This window comes from Mollisia scopiformis (genome assembly GCF_001500285.1).
Source record: "Mollisia scopiformis unplaced genomic scaffold LY89scaffold_17, whole genome shotgun sequence".
NCBI lineage: Eukaryota > Fungi > Ascomycota > Leotiomycetes > Helotiales > Mollisiaceae > Mollisia > Mollisia scopiformis.
This window is the reverse complement of record NW_017263597.1, coordinates 428,586-443,669: the sequence shown is the minus strand read 5'-3', so window position 1 is coordinate 443,669 and position 15,084 is coordinate 428,586. Positions and strand designations below refer to the sequence as shown.

The following is a 15,084-nucleotide window of genomic DNA, read 5'->3' as shown; positions in this document are numbered from 1 at the left end:
ACCAAACAGAGGATTGTGTAGATCGCCAATGCGATCACTTAGTCTTTGAAAGCCTTGATCCATGCTATGAAAACCAGTCTCAAGTCTTTGATTTATGGCCTGTAAGATTTGGTTTGAGGACTGGAGGTTTTGGCGCATGTCTTGGACACTCTGGCGCATGGCTTTGCAAATCGCTATGAATATGTTGTTGAAACTGTTGTATTGTTTCGAGGAGCATGGCTAGGTCTGCCACTCCGTTCTCTGGAGCATCATGATCCATACTGGCACGGCGGGCAAGAAGCGTAGAAGAGTCTCGATGGCGAGTTGGGTTGTAGGATTGATGACAGATGAAAACGCAGAAGGCTACGAAGGTCGCGGTCAAAAGTATGGAATCTACAGGGCATTACCCACTATAATGCCCTATAAAGTCACCATATTGTCACTGAAAACGCTATATTTACAGGCGTTTTGCCCTGAAGGGCTGCTATTGGCTCTGGTGAAGTGGCATTCGCTAAAGAGGCCTATTATGCCCTGTAATCGAGTGTCTGAGCGCTGTAGTTGCCCTGTCAGCGAGTTTAGCGGGCATAGCCTGTAATTTAGTAGCAATACCCTGTAGATTCCATACTTTTGACCGCGACCTTCGTACATCAACGTTGGATGGTGTTGAGGGTTGCCTTCCAAGCGAGCGAGGGGCGCTAGGCCGCATTTGTGCGCGGGGTCAAACGTGACTTGAGGCAACAATGTTCAATGGATATCAAGAAAGGATAGATGAATGGAATATGTTGTATTGAGAGGAGTCATATTGTTTGGTATTTCAAATGGAAGCCAAGTTGGAATTTGGTTTGCGTCGGCAGGTAGGGAAGACAGGAGTTGAAGCAAGACAACATCAGATTGCACGACAGACTAACCACTGTGTCACGGATCAGGATTCCTTCAGCAGATTTTAAAGATGGGGTCTCTCTATAGTAGAAAGAACCTGATCCAAATGCACTGCTCGAAGTTCATGTTCTTTGATAGAACTGCATGTGGCTGTGCCACCCTCAGAGTGTTCCGCAATTCTGCGGATATTGCACAGCGTGCTTCATCATCGACATGAATCTCTCTACATCAATAGCATTCACATACGTGACATTCCGAAGATTAGGAGGTGCCAGAACCTGCTGGTATACATGCAAATTTCCCCAGGTTGGTGAGGAATATGAGAGGTCCACATCAACATAGACTAGATTCATTAACCTTAGTGTGCCTAGATGGGAAAGCCAGTCACTGACCGGTACTAGTACTTGTAGCCAAAGTGGGGTCTACTAGAAGTCCCATTGCAGTCTCCTATTTCAACATTGAGCAGTCAGAATTGGCTTTTGGGGTGTTTGGGCTGTGTGGGAATATAGTATAGAAGCAGAACTTACATCCCAAAACGCATATGTGGTCCCAAAATATTCATGCAGGAGTTCGGTGTAAGGATTCTTCACCTCATACAATTCATCCAGGAACTCCTGAGACGTAAGAACTGTACTAGCAACATTCCCCACCACCACAATCTCAGGGAAATCTGCCGTCAAAGCAATCTTCGCTGCTTCAGGATCAACTTTCAGATTGATGTCTGAATAGATGGCTGATTGTGCGAGAGAACCAGTAGCCTAGATCAAATTAACGCCAGCATCAAAAGTGATGAGGCTTTTTTACCTGAAGAATATTCACATCGACATACCCTCCCATAATCACCAACTCCTTTGCCAAACTCGCAAATTCATCATCTAATCTTACAGCAAGAGCTACATTCGTCAGTCCTCCAGCAGCATAAATACTTACTTGCCCCGGATATTTCCTGACCTGCTCAACCATAAATTGGGCAGCAACCTGCCCTTGCAAAGCAGTCGTATTCGGAAATCCTTCCACAAAGGCAGCTTTCTCGATGCGGTTTGGGTCCGAGCCGGAAGTTGGATCAGCTCCAAGTGCTTCCGCTGTGGCGTTGTAAGGAGCGAAAACCCCTTGAAATACCAAAGGGCCACTGAAAGCTTCCCACGTCTGAAGTCGTGAGATGGTGTTTACGAGAGGGTAAGTGGCGCCGTAAACGACGGGAATGCAGCTGAGGTTTCCGATTTCCAGAACTGCTAAGGCGTGGTATGCTGCTTGTTTTTGCCAGGTGTCGCAGGTTGCTGGGGCATCACTTTGTCAGTCGAAAATATGTGGATAAAAGACAGCAATCTCACATGAAGCTACGCCGAGAATCTCGATTCCAGCATCAAGACCCATGAGAATGGGAATGAAAGAGGTCGATCCCCAATCGTTGTTTAGAATTGCGTATCTTGTTGCATTGCTTTCCGCGACGGTCCTGGATTGGAGTATGGCGAAATATATAATCATCAACTTGAGGTACCACATTTTCCAATTCGGTAAGAACGTTGAGTTTTGAGTAAGAAACTTCGTGGAGAGGTTATGGGAAGAAATAGTGACTTCTCAAAGCTTGGCTTGATTACTGTGCAATCATAGGTGTACTACTGCAGGCTGTTCCTGCAGGTGCGTTGCAGGTACGCTTCTGCATGGTGACGTCTGCGAGCGGACACACCATGCAAGGTCGAACAGTGCGATGCCAGTTGCGATCTTCATGATGACCAAGTTCTTGCACCTGCCGTGCTTGGAGAAGACGAATTGAGTGAAAAAAAAAAGAGGGAATGGGATTCTACCCCTCAGTTGTTGTAAGCGCACCGAGGCGCCCAGAAGCGCCAATGTCCAGCTATCCAAGCTGCAGCCAGGATTACATCTTGGCGAGTCATATCTACTCAATCTATATCAACATTTCATGATAATAGACTTATAAAACAATAGATTTATTTTATTCTATAGATACGATTTGATTTCACAGGACGATCAAGTAGAAAACTTGGGGGATATTTGATGTTCTCACCAAAATTAGGTGAGATGCAATCTTGGCCGCACTTTGGGATAATCTAAGCCTGAAATATTTCGTTTAGGGGGGCAGCTTGGGGGGCACCACAGCCTGAAAAAGTGTTTTTTTTTTTTTTGTTTTTTTGAAACACAGCTTAGGGGGCTCGAGAAGCAAATTTCGCTTGCTAAAAGAGACGATATCTGGATCAGTCATATATCCTGTGTTCGTCCCTCTCTCCCATCATTCCTGCCAAGAAGTGATTGCGCGCAAATCATCTTGAGGACTACTCATACGACTTAGGGTGGAATTAAAACCCTATATCTAGTAAAATTGGAGTTCCAGACTACTGGGACTTGTTAAGAAGCAAAAAGATGACCAAACTATCGCGATTTATAGGTGGTGCAGAAGGAGAGAAGGATCGGCTGTCCGTCTGAAGACTTAAGCAGTACACCAACACAGCAAATACCTTGACTAACATGCCGAGATACGTGCATTGGGAGTCTTCGTGTACTGATATTTATCCTATACCCGCTTTACCGGTGTTGCTTCGATGAGAAAAGTCTGATCGCAAGAAACGTAAGTAGCCCCCAAACAACTTTAGGACTCCCAACGCAAGCATTGCTTTTATATAGACGCTGAGGCTTTCAACTTAGCGTGGCAGCTAGTGGCCCATCTTACGATGAACAGTTGCACAGTAGTACATTCTCGCGAGTCAAAAGTTTTGAGACTGTGATATAAAAACTGATCCTCCAACCGCATCCCCTCATCTCATTCCATCTTCCCACAACATCGACTTGGAGCGCGACTTGCTTACTTCTTCATCAAGTACTCTCGTACTGATAAGATTGTTCGGGTCTCGCTTTTTAACTATCTGGAAAGCTTTCCTAAGCGCAACTTAGAGACCTGAGACTTGCGACGACTTTGCGCTCTCAGAACCCGCGAAGTCCACCTTCCTTCTTACCTTCTATCAATATCCACCACAACTATGTGCAATGACATACACACAACCCACACTTGTGGGCACCTCACTCGCAGTCAAACCCGATGCAGCACTTTGGTCAAATTGCAAAGAAAGACATCTACGCTCACAATAGAGCAATGCCCGAAGTACAAGCGATTTAACGACACCGCCACGACAAAGTGTAATCAGGTTGGGGAACAATACTGCTTCCTGCCTGGTAAGCGTAAGTGTCCTTCATCCAATTACGAAAGGCGCAAATTGACATTCATAGGACGTGATGCGCAGGAAAATTGGATTGCGGACTTAAGCCCGTAGGAGAAGAGAGCAATTGCACTCAAGGAAGCTGCTGAGGCGAAAGCGGAGATGGAAAAGAGATTTGCCGCAATGCCTGTCGCAGATGTAGAAATGGTAGGTCCGGAAGAAGCGTTGATCTTGGAGAGGCATCTCGGTGTCCAGAAACCTTTTTCTTGGGAACGAGCAGCTGCCAAGGAGGCCACTTCACGCGCCGCAGTCGAAGAGTCGATGGGCATATCATCAAAGGGAGCCGTCATTACCTATTCAACTGCCACAGAGGAAGCCATGGTCTGGGAGAAATCAACTACTACTGAGAAGTCGGCCTTTGCCCGGGACAAGCCAATTCCATCCAAGAAATCAAACATCTCGGCGCAGCCGACATCTCTCAGAGACAAACAAATACTATGGGAAAAGGAGCACGTCGTCAATAAGCCGGCGCCATACCAGTCAAAGCCGCTAGCCTGGGAAAAGTCAAACTCCCCTAACAAGCCGACGCCATACAAGTCAAAGCCTGTGACAGGGGAAAATCCCAATTCCTCTAACAAGCCGGCACCATACCACTCAAAGCACTTGGCCTGGGAAAAGCCAAAATCTTCTAAGAAGCCAAGTTTTGCACAAGAGAGGGCTTTGACACCAAAGAAAGCACCGACTCCGAACATGTCACCCATCCGAAGACAGGTCAATACTCAGATGAACAGAAGTCCGCTCAAGAAGGGATTGGATATCGGCAAACAGAAGGTGTCGAACGATGAAGAAATGCAAGGCATGGACATTGACAGCAAGCCCGAGAAAGATCATCAATCAAGCCTCAAGAAGTCTCGTTGGGTAAGAGGCCTTTACACCCAGAATATGTTTTGACGTTGGAGACTGACATATAGCGTAGGCATAGAAAATACCTGAGGTCCCTTCTCAGAGCTTTCTTTCATCGTCTGCCATTTCCTATTGAATATGATCACGGCACCGAGGTATTCACGTGGATTCTCTTTGGACTTGTAAGTCGCCATGCATCTTCACGACAGAAGATGTATTGACTCCATGTAGTCTGTTCTTTGAATTAGTCTTTCTTTACTTTTCTTGTACACCGGAGCATGGTATTGGACATGAAGGTCTTTGGCTTAGGGACTCTTGGAACTTGGATTTTTGAGTTGTCATCCTGGCCAAGCTCATTGACATGTTGGTCTTGAGCCACACCTCCACTAATGCTATTGCATAAATCACAATGGGAATCACTACCTACCGTGAATGGTGAAGAAGCGCAACAAACATAAATTCATACTTCCTGGTTTCGAGATTGTGCAAGCTAGTGCTGCGGCGATGAGAAAATTGTGACTATGATCTTCATGAACAGAAAAAGTAATGACCGGTTCGCAAAGTATAAACCGTAATATCAACGGATTAGGAAGATACAACGGAAAATGCATTGGAGTCCGTATGACGTGAGATCGAAGATATGAAAATGAAAATAGATACGCAATAACGATGGTGTTGATCCTCAATTATATATTTGCAGAGAGGAGAGACATCATTCGCGATTTTGCTGCTTTGGACCACCTTGTGTCATCTTCACTTGAAGGAATCAAATCCTCTTGGGCTGTACAAAGATGTCAGCCATGCCATGCAAATCCAGAGCACAGAGGCTTACAGACGATTCCGCAGCACTTGGAGAAGATCTCCTCACTATCCCTGTCGGAATATGTACCTAGAGCGTTAGCGGAAGGGTTCCTCCACACGGACAAATCGAAGCCCCTCTATCACGACACGATGGATGCAATTGACGTGAAGTTAGAGGGGAATGGTGACATGGGATGCGACGTGAGTTTCTAGCCCCTCATATTGGTGCACAAAATTTATATATTGGTTGCCATCGTCGTTCTAATATGAGAGTTGCCAAGAGTTGAGGTTTGAGATTGAGGTGCCGTGAGCCCTGGAACGAGACGCTGAATAAGCCAAGCCACACCAAGCCCTCTCACACCATGTGGCGCTTTCTCTCCACTCTTCCGTTTTATATCCTCAGTCTGCCACCAAATGCCAATGCAGCCACGTATAAACCTGTTCTTCCGCCTTCTTATCCCCTCGCAGTCCGAAACCCGTATCTCTCAGGTAGGAAGTCTGACTTCTGCTTGAGACGGCATTGACAAGATCACAGCATGGGTGCCAGGAAATCAGGTCGCGAATCTTCCGACTGCAACCCCACAATTCTGGGCGGGACAGGATCTCTCCTGGAGTGTCCTAACTAGAATCGATGGCACCACGTACAAGATATTTGGTGCTCCTGCTGCTCTCACCGGCTCGGTCGATGCATCACTGGTCAGTGCCGAATACACATCGTCGCATTCCTTGTTCACCTTGACGGCGGGTCCAATCACTGTCGTCCTAGACTTTTTCTCTCCTGTATCGCCGAAGAACTATTTGCGACAGTCGCTTCCTTTCAGCTACTTAACTGTTTCGGTTTCTGGAACGGCGAGTCACGAGATCCAAGTCTACTCGGACATCGATGAATCGTGGACTGGTCAAAGTGGGAACACGGTTGGGACATTCAATTCGTCATTTAAAGATGGGTTGTCCATATTTGAGCTCTCTGTGAATGAAGCCTATCTCTATTCAGAAAATTCCGAAAGTCAGGCATTGTGGGGCGAGAATGTGTTTGCGTCAAAACCAACATCGTCTTCAAACCTTTCTTCTGAAGCGGGATCAGCTACTTCTGTCCGAGAACGCTTTGCTACGAATGGCACTCTGTCTGGAGCAACGACCTTTAGTGATGGATATGTCGTTAGTCTTGCTCATGACCTAGGCTCTACCTCGAACTCGTCCGTGACCTTTGTTGTCGGATATGTCCGAGAAGCGGCTATCAATTATCTCGGCAGTGCCAGAACCGGATACTACAGAGCTTCATATCCAGATACTGGGACGGCAGTCTCGTACTTTCTAGACGATTATACTTCTGCTTATTCCGAGTCTTTGGCGTCCGATGCTACATTGGAACAGAAAGCGTTGGCAGCAGCAGGATCAAATTACTCAGACATCTTGCTTCTGACTACCCGTCAAGCATATGGAGGGGCTGATATCACCATTCCAAACGACACTCTCAACACGACAGACATCATGATCTTTCTAAAAGAGATTTCGAGCGATGGGAATGTTAATACACGTAAGTAAATGCCCCTTTTTCACCCATAGTATGCTAATTCATGTTTTAGTTGACGTCATCTTCCCAGCATTTCCAATATGGTATGTCATGTCTCCTGATTATATCCGATATCAACTCGAACCTGTTCTCCAATACCTTGAGACTGGCCTTTGGACACAAGTAAGCGCCCACCTCTCATTCACAAACTCAGCTGAGCTCAAAGTCCTTCTGCATCCACGATATAGGTACTCATTACCCCAATGCTACTGGCCATAACAACCAAATCGAGGAAGACATGCCTGTCGAAGAAAGTGGGAACGTGATCCTCCTCGCCTACGCCTACGTCCAAGCCACGGGCGATCTTGCCTGGGCTGAGAAATACCAAAATCTGTTCACGAAGTACGCCAACTTCCTTGTGACAGGTGGGCTCGACGAACCTGTTCAACTCGCCACGAACGATTGTTGCGGCCCTCTAGCCAATCAGACCAACCTGGCCATCAAAGCTGCAATCGCTCTGAATGCTTACGGGAAGCTATTCAACGCTTCCTCGTATTCTGACACTGGATTGTCGTTCGCCAATGAACTGTATACCAAAGGTCTCGGTCTCGATAGCGAGAGAACGCATTTCAAGCTCCAATACGGGACCAACGTAACTTTTGGAAATGACTCCGATTATGCCGTAGTGTTCAACATCTATACAGACATCCTCTTCAATTTTCAAACCTTTCCAGCCTCAACGTACACTATGCTCGCATCCTACTATCCTACTATCCAAGGTGTCGCTGGTGTCCCTCTCGATTCTCGCGTTGATTGGAGCTCTACATTTTGGACTAATTGGGCAGGTGCTGCTTCTCCTGGAAAAGATAATGAGACAAGGGATCTGTTCATCAATGATGTTTGGAGCTACATGACAAACGGATTGAACACACCGCCTTTCAGTGATAGATGGTTTGCTGTTCCCGGGAGTGGTGGATTGGTTGGGGGGAGTGGAGACCTAATTGGAGGTTATGATGCTTGGAGGAATCGTCCTGTGGTGGGAGGTCACTTCGCAGTATTGGCACTGGAAGGAGCAGACCAATTTTGATGGGACATGATCTTTGGAGCTTTCAATTAGCTACGTATAATTGCAAAGTTCTTCGTTCTACACTATGATGAGGGACTTTTGAGGTAGTACGTGACTGAGACACTCGCCTCGCTAGCCGAGCATTCCGCCACTCCCTACATTCAACAAACACCAAAAAGAATGGCAAAAAGGTTCAAGGCCACTACGCGAGCGCAGCAGTCTCTAATCCTTTCGAGAATCCGAAGATCCTCTGTTCTGTGATGTGTGTAGTCAGGAAGTTGCAGACAACTTCAAGGCTTAAGATCTCGGTGCAAGAATGCTACCTTGATCGGTGGTCTTGGGAGTCAGCTCAGGAGAGCTGTTTTCTCGGGTGGTAAAGCCGAGACTAACCTGCTGACAACAAGAGGGGCTATCGGTGTGGTCAAAATCTGCTTATTAGAAACTATACGGGAGGGTTGGGCGGGAGATATGATAGGTAGGGATGGCTGGAATGCGGGAGTCTGCAGGAGGCGTTTGCGATCAAATCTTGTACTGAGAAGTGATGAACTGTCCTCTACTACCCGAAAAGGACCAAAAGGAAATCATTGAGTCTACAAGTCGTTGGCACGGAGTTCTTGGTACTTGTGTATTGAGAAGCATTCATTCTTTGAAATCTGGCAAGTATCTCTCTTCAGTGAGTAGAGCAGAACACTCGCTCGAAACTACCCCCTTGCATCCCACTGCTAGCACGATTTATTTCACAAAGAAAAGCATCGCTCTACTCATTAAACAAGACCTGCGCTTTCTGAAAATCTTCTCACGGTTGTCGCTGTTATTATATTGTAACAGTGATATTTACTTTGAAAGGGGAGGGGACAAGGTTAGGGGAAAAGCGAGACCCCGCCACACCGCCACATCTGCAAAATTCTCACACCCACAAAAAGACCCCAAAAAAAAAAAACATACAACAGCAGGTATTCGCTGATGGTCACCCACTCAACTACTAATCTGCCGATCTGAGGCTTGAGTATGGCAGAGCGGACGGGATGCCCTATTTTCCTCAGTCTATGGTCGTATGTGATGGAACATTGTTGCATTAAAACTTATATACTCACTAAATTGGCCTGATATCGTAAGCCGAATTATTAATTGAAAGATATGGAAGTAAGGAAATAAGTCAAGAACGGAGATCGGAGGCAAGGCCCAGCGACATAATCAAGGAAAGAGAGCCTTTATAATGTGGAAAGGTCTTTATGTAGGAGCGGGTGACTGGTTTGTGTCATGTACCCACGTGACTATGTAGTTTTGAGACACTTCCAGGTTTAGAGGCACGAAACCTTTTAGTTGACGAGATGCGTACTTATACTCAGCATTTCGATGGAAGTCTTGAATTTTCAGACCTGGAAACCAAAAATTCATTGCCGTTTTTAGATAACGATTATCGGCACTTGCTACGCAAAAGCTGTATCCACACAACTTCAAAATGCTGGTTTCAGAGCCTACATGGCTACTATGAGCTTAAAAGCTGTCCCGTGGCACTCTCTGGTACGATTACACTAATTTTTGGACTAAGAAAGACACTGATGGAGTGGGAATTTAGATCATGTCCGAAAACTAGATGCGAATGACTAGGGCCGCTCATAGAAAGTCTGCATCTGAGGTAAACTCTAATCAGGCACCCTTCAATTCGAATGAAAGAACTTCAGATGAGAAGAACCTAAAGGCAGAGTGCGAGGAAGAAGCCGGGGAAAGCGAAGAGACCTATCGAGCTAAGCATGATGGCGATGATATTTCAACAGTCACGAACGAGGACGACGGTGTGAGAGCGCGGAAAAGGACAATGGAGATCTCCGAGGTCGAATTGTGCTATTACACGTGATTTCCATCTGACAAAGATGATCAAGCTGCGTCTTATCCCCGACTTCCATTAACTTTCGATCCTGAACTAAAAGGTCGCAAAGGACTTAAGTTTGGAACAGATCCAAGCTGCGAGATTGTTCTACCGAGACTCCGTAAGATCAGCCAGCATCATTGCTACCTCACATTTGATGCAGAGCGACGATTGATCTTGCAAGGTTGTTGGACGCACAAAACATCGTCAAATACGACGACAGAGGGCGCAGGCTATTCAACAAGTTACCATGCCACTCTAAGCTATCTCAATGGCAATTGTTTGTGTGATCGTTTATGAGGTAGGAGTGTAACTCAGGACGGAACAAGCATTGAAGGTCCTGGTACTAAGTATTTGGTTAGAAACGCTTTACCGAGAGTCAGTTGGAAGGTTCTTAAGCGCTAATCTTTGAATGCCATATTTCATGCCATTTCCATCACGTTAAGGTATATGTACGAAAGGAATTATACACTACTCGCTCGAGCCGCCAATCTTAAACTCTACCTGGATAAGGTTGCAAAACGACCTTAGATAGAATTGTCATCATCCCCAGTTCCATCATCACCATCACTAGAGCAACTCTTTCTCTTTCTTATCTTTCGCTCCACTTCATTCCTAACCTTTACATTCGGTGTTATGCCATCGATCGGGACGTGATCAATATAATAGTCCTGAAGGGCATGCTCTACACCCTCTGTTGACGGGTATGCACCCAATCCAGCAAACAGGGGCAAGATGTTGTCTTGGATGTCCTGCAGATCCGTAGCGGCAAGCCTTTGCTTCGAGCGCCAGATTGCAGCCATGGGATCTGTGAAGGTTGCGTTGTCTGGGTATCCAAATGCACTCAAGTCCACGTCGGTGACATTGAAGGCAGCCATCTATGAGATTGTGAGTCCTTGCTGTGAATGCGACAACGAAGGCGGGAAGATCTCGTACCATGTCATGATCCTCATGTACTAGGTTGTGGCAGTGGAACATATAGACACCACCCCACGGTTGGTAATTAGCAATGACTTCCACGGCTTCATTCTCCCCGAGATACACGACATCTTTGAGAGCCGCTGCTTCATACTCTTCTACCACACCTATGAATTTTTCATATTAGCGAAACATTCAGAACGATGCATTCGGATTCATGGTGTACCTCTTCCTCCAGTTCTCGAAACAACCTTGAAGTCGATAAGATGGATATGAATAGGATGTGACCATCTACCGGCCTTATTAACCAAACGCCATCTCTCGACGCCTCCTTGAGGCGGTTTGGCAAGGATTCGGTTTGGGATATCTTCGAAATCAACACCATTGATCAACCATTGGCCGTTGGCTCTTTCGAAAACAAATTGATGGTCGATGGTTGTGTGTGACCCAGGGTCTGTCAAATCTGCTAATTGGGTAGGCAATGGCCCATTGTTCTCATCTGATGTCACAACGGATCCGACGATCCATTTTATTCTGCCTCACAGTTAAATTCGGAAATATGTACAAGGCGGAACACGACTTACACTTTGTTCGTTTCGGGGTAATCTTCATTCGTTTGAAAATTGCGCTCGTTCATTAGAACTAGACTATGGCATTGTAAGCTATTTGCAAAGTTTTAGTTACCGGCTCTATTAAATAACCTTTTGCCTTGATATAAAGCGAAGTCAATCACAATTTCCCAACGCTCTGCCATTGCTATGACAAGACTATCGGTGGTGACTGGGTGGTCCATGAAGCCAGCATCCGCACCGATGACAGCAAAGGGAAGATGCACGGATGGGTTTGCCTCGTCGACCTAGCTGCTGTCAATAATGCCTTACGGTATGGGAATTGAGTAGTACTTACTAAGTACAGGCTAAAAGATCTGGAAACACTTGCATCGAGAAGCCGAAACTTATACTTTCTGGGCTCAACTTGGTGATAGGGCCACGGAACTCCATTGACAGTGACGACATCGCCGTACAATGACACCCTTTCATCAATCGGCGAGAATAGACTCCCGTCTTTATTGAACTACTTCCCTGCAAGCATGAGGGGAATGTCGTAGTCGCCTGTTGGCAGAGTCGTGGGAGCCTCGGGATCTGTGAGTATATAGAAGCCTAGGGATGTTAGTTGAAAGCAATAACCTGTAGAAGCGAATATTACCAGCTTGTCCAAAATACGCATTCACGGCCGTGATGCCAATAGCATGATCGTGATACCACAGAGTTCTCTGAGGCTGTCCATTAGGATAGTAATAGTCCTGGGGTCTGTAAATGGATAAACTTTGCAATAGATCAACGCGAAATTACCTTGAATTCCCCTGGGTTTGTTACATCCTCAGCCCATCCATCCCAAGGTGCACGTGAGTAGCTGCCATGGAGATGGATCGACGAAGGTCTATCATAGGAATTGGTGAAGCGGACAACAGCTTCACGGCCTCGAGACATGCGGAGAGTTGGCCCAGGGGCCATGCCATCATAGCCAACGTAAGTGGTTGGGCCGACTCCCGAACTGAGGGGATACTGCGTGAGATGATCTTAGCCAAATGTATTCATAATGACTTGAATGGATTACTGAGTACTGTCTGAGCAGTGAATTGACGAATATCAATCTCGAAGAAATCAATCACTGTGCCATTCACTGGCTCGATATAAGTAACCTTTGGCTGTGAAGTTGGCATGATAGCCAATGGTGCTTGGAATGGTGTATAACTTGTGTCGCATCAGTGTCAGGACGATGACTCTGAAAAGTGGGTGTAGGAGAACTTACGGAGGACTTAGCCAATCCTTGATCCCATTTGATAAAGTTGGCACTGTTTGGGGTAGAGCTGCAGCTTTGACATAGCCAACAACACTCAACTGAAGCAAAAGATTGATATAAGTCATGGCGGGCATTTTGAAGCTGGTGTTGAGTCCAACGACACGATTTAAAGGATTATTCGCTTAAGACGAGAGCTTGTTCGTGCAGAAACCGAAATATAGGTTGATCGAGGGTAGTGCTTACACGGGTCTATCTCCAACTATATATACGCTCAAATCTGTTCATACATGCGATGCGATATGTTGCTAGTTCAAATCCGATCTGAATGAGACCTCTTGAGAAGCTACCTGCATACGTTATCGACAACCTCAGGTGAGCGACATGCTATTTTACCCCTTGTTCCGAGTTATAGACACGGCAAGGTCCTCCTTTATCAAGTGGAGCCAATGGTAGGAAAGGATTCTCACGGTGTTCTGTGTCCGCAAACCCACTTCGGTCCCTTCAAAATGCCAGTGTAGCATAGAAGCCTACTTGATTGGTGTATAACTAGCATGAGAAGGCTTATCAAAAGCAGTCTGCCTAACCTCGGCAGCTTTTCCTAGATACTGCAGCACATTGAGGGAATTCTGCAACCTTGAACCTCACTTTACCCTAACCAGAGCTGAGATAGGAAGGTGGATTCGAGTAGAGGGTGTCTCTAAAGGAGACTGCAGCCGTTGTCGGGGTGTCTACGTTGTGTTCGTGACTTGAGGCTACCAGCCCACTGATATCCCAAGGAAGATGCTTCTCCGGTCGACATGAGCCAAAATAACGGGACAGCGAGCAGGTACCGAGTAAAATGGACGCCTCTTACGTGCAAAACAGCCAAAGCTCAGGCACGTAACGTTAGCCGTATTATTAATAACAATAGTTCCAAGGTAATACTTGAAGCCAATATCCTCAAGCATGTTTTCTTCTTGGGGACTTCGAAATCATCACCTGAGAGGATCTATTGATGCCTAGCACCAGCCAGGCATGCACTTTCCAAACTTGGTCACGTCTTCCTGAGGTTGGAGACGCGAGCTCTTGGCAGAAGTACTCTGAACTGCACGGAAATAAAAGTCGAGCCAATGGGGTAACACCGGGCGTTAAAAATAGTCCTTATCTCTAGGACTTGAGTATACGGTAATGATACATTCATTTCTACAGAACACTAAGAACAGGTTTTGCTGTTCTCACTTGTATTGACACAAATTCCTTGTCTAGAAAAATGAAGAAGAACTCCCAGGCGTGTTCGCCTCGGCATCAGATTCGAGAAGTGCCATACAGGTGTGGCTTGAAGATTTCAAATCTTCTTCTAATGGTTGATAATGAATTCGAAGATCTCATGGGTGATTTGTAACATTTGTGTAATCGCCACAATCACGTTTCAGGGTTTTTGAAGCTAGTGAACGTGTGTGCCAATGGAACGACTGCCAATTTCTGCAATTGCCAAGGGAAAACAGGCTAGGTTTGAAGGCGAAGCATTGATAAGGCACAGTGTTCCGGATTACGCCATAATAAGTAGTGGTGGTTCACTCAACCAAGCAGAACTCTAGGATTCTTCCGAATGGAAGCGATGATTCCCAGAACCTTGGTCTTGGCTTCCAAGCTCCCATGCCCTTTGTCCCCCTAAACGTATACCACCCCCGTGGGGTATATGCAAGCACGGCCCGTAATTCAATTCCGGAAAAGGTAGCACAAGGGCACTAATGTATCGGGAGAGGTTCCGGCCTTGGTAGGGAGGTCATGAGTTCTATCACATTTCTCGGGACAGGGATAACATTGGTAACTCAGTTCTCTTGCATGATGGGGCTCTTCAAGCTTCTTTACTAAAATATATTGTGGCCAGGTCCAAAAGCTTCTTGGTTTTGGTTGGTATTTTCTGCCACTTGCCTTTCTCTTTATTTTGAAGAGATATATAGCATATACAACAAAATGTCGAAATTAACGCCTGGGATTTTGTCTAGAGATCCATGCACTCGAAAACCGAAAAATTTTTTCACAAGGATGTTATCCCTTTGGGGACTTTCAAATTGGTGACCTGTACCGGATTCGTTCAAAAGAGCTTGGCTACAGTACTTGGTGGACAGGGAGACTAACGACTAACAAGGTTTAGAAGTGATACGGGCAGCGGTTCGGCCCATGGCTGACTCGTTAAGCG

The 15,084-nt window shown here is 46.1% G+C and overlaps 4 protein-coding genes across 4 annotated transcripts; 2 read left to right on the top strand and 2 right to left on the bottom strand.

The window, feature by feature from the left end:
* Positions 1 to 953: 953 nt before the first annotated feature.
* Positions 954 to 2,423, bottom strand: LY89DRAFT_686776 (inosine-uridine preferring nucleoside hydrolase). The gene is made up of 5 exons (XM_018215360.1): positions 2,190 to 2,423; positions 1,663 to 2,135; positions 1,386 to 1,616; positions 1,251 to 1,305; positions 954 to 1,201 (listed from the first exon to the last, which is right to left on the bottom strand). Exons 1-5 carry the CDS (start codon positions 2,359 to 2,361, stop codon positions 1,020 to 1,022), a joined length of 1,113 nt encoding a protein of 370 aa, XP_018068647.1. The 5' UTR covers positions 2,362 to 2,423; the 3' UTR covers positions 954 to 1,019.
* A 1,788-nt stretch (positions 2,424 to 4,211) lies between these two features.
* LY89DRAFT_671655 (uncharacterized protein) lies at positions 4,212 to 5,174 on the top strand (the record flags this gene model as incomplete). The annotated part of the gene is made up of 3 exons (XM_018213229.1): positions 4,212 to 4,946; positions 5,000 to 5,113; positions 5,163 to 5,174. The coding sequence occupies 3 exons, from the start codon at positions 4,212 to 4,214 to the stop codon at positions 5,172 to 5,174; spliced, it is 861 nt and encodes a 286-aa protein (XP_018068646.1).
* A 920-nt stretch (positions 5,175 to 6,094) lies between these two features.
* LY89DRAFT_752153 (glutaminase) lies at positions 6,095 to 8,764 on the top strand (the record flags this gene model as incomplete). Its single annotated transcript, XM_018221243.1, has 4 exons — positions 6,095 to 6,221; positions 6,268 to 7,269; positions 7,319 to 7,428; positions 7,460 to 8,764. 4 exons carry the CDS (start codon positions 6,095 to 6,097, stop codon positions 8,330 to 8,332), a joined length of 2,112 nt encoding a protein of 703 aa, XP_018068645.1. The 3' UTR covers positions 8,333 to 8,764.
* Positions 8,765 to 10,708: 1,944 nt separating this feature from the next.
* LY89DRAFT_736333 (putative bilirubin oxidase) lies at positions 10,709 to 13,036 on the bottom strand (the record flags this gene model as incomplete). The annotated part of the gene is made up of 11 exons (XM_018220113.1): positions 10,709 to 11,059; positions 11,118 to 11,266; positions 11,326 to 11,633; positions 11,684 to 11,746; positions 11,801 to 11,955; positions 12,006 to 12,132; positions 12,178 to 12,259; positions 12,306 to 12,402; positions 12,452 to 12,664; positions 12,724 to 12,853; positions 12,912 to 13,036. The coding sequence occupies 11 exons, from the start codon at positions 13,034 to 13,036 to the stop codon at positions 10,709 to 10,711; spliced, it is 1,800 nt and encodes a 599-aa protein (XP_018068644.1).
* Between the last annotated feature and the right edge of the window lie 2,048 nt (positions 13,037 to 15,084).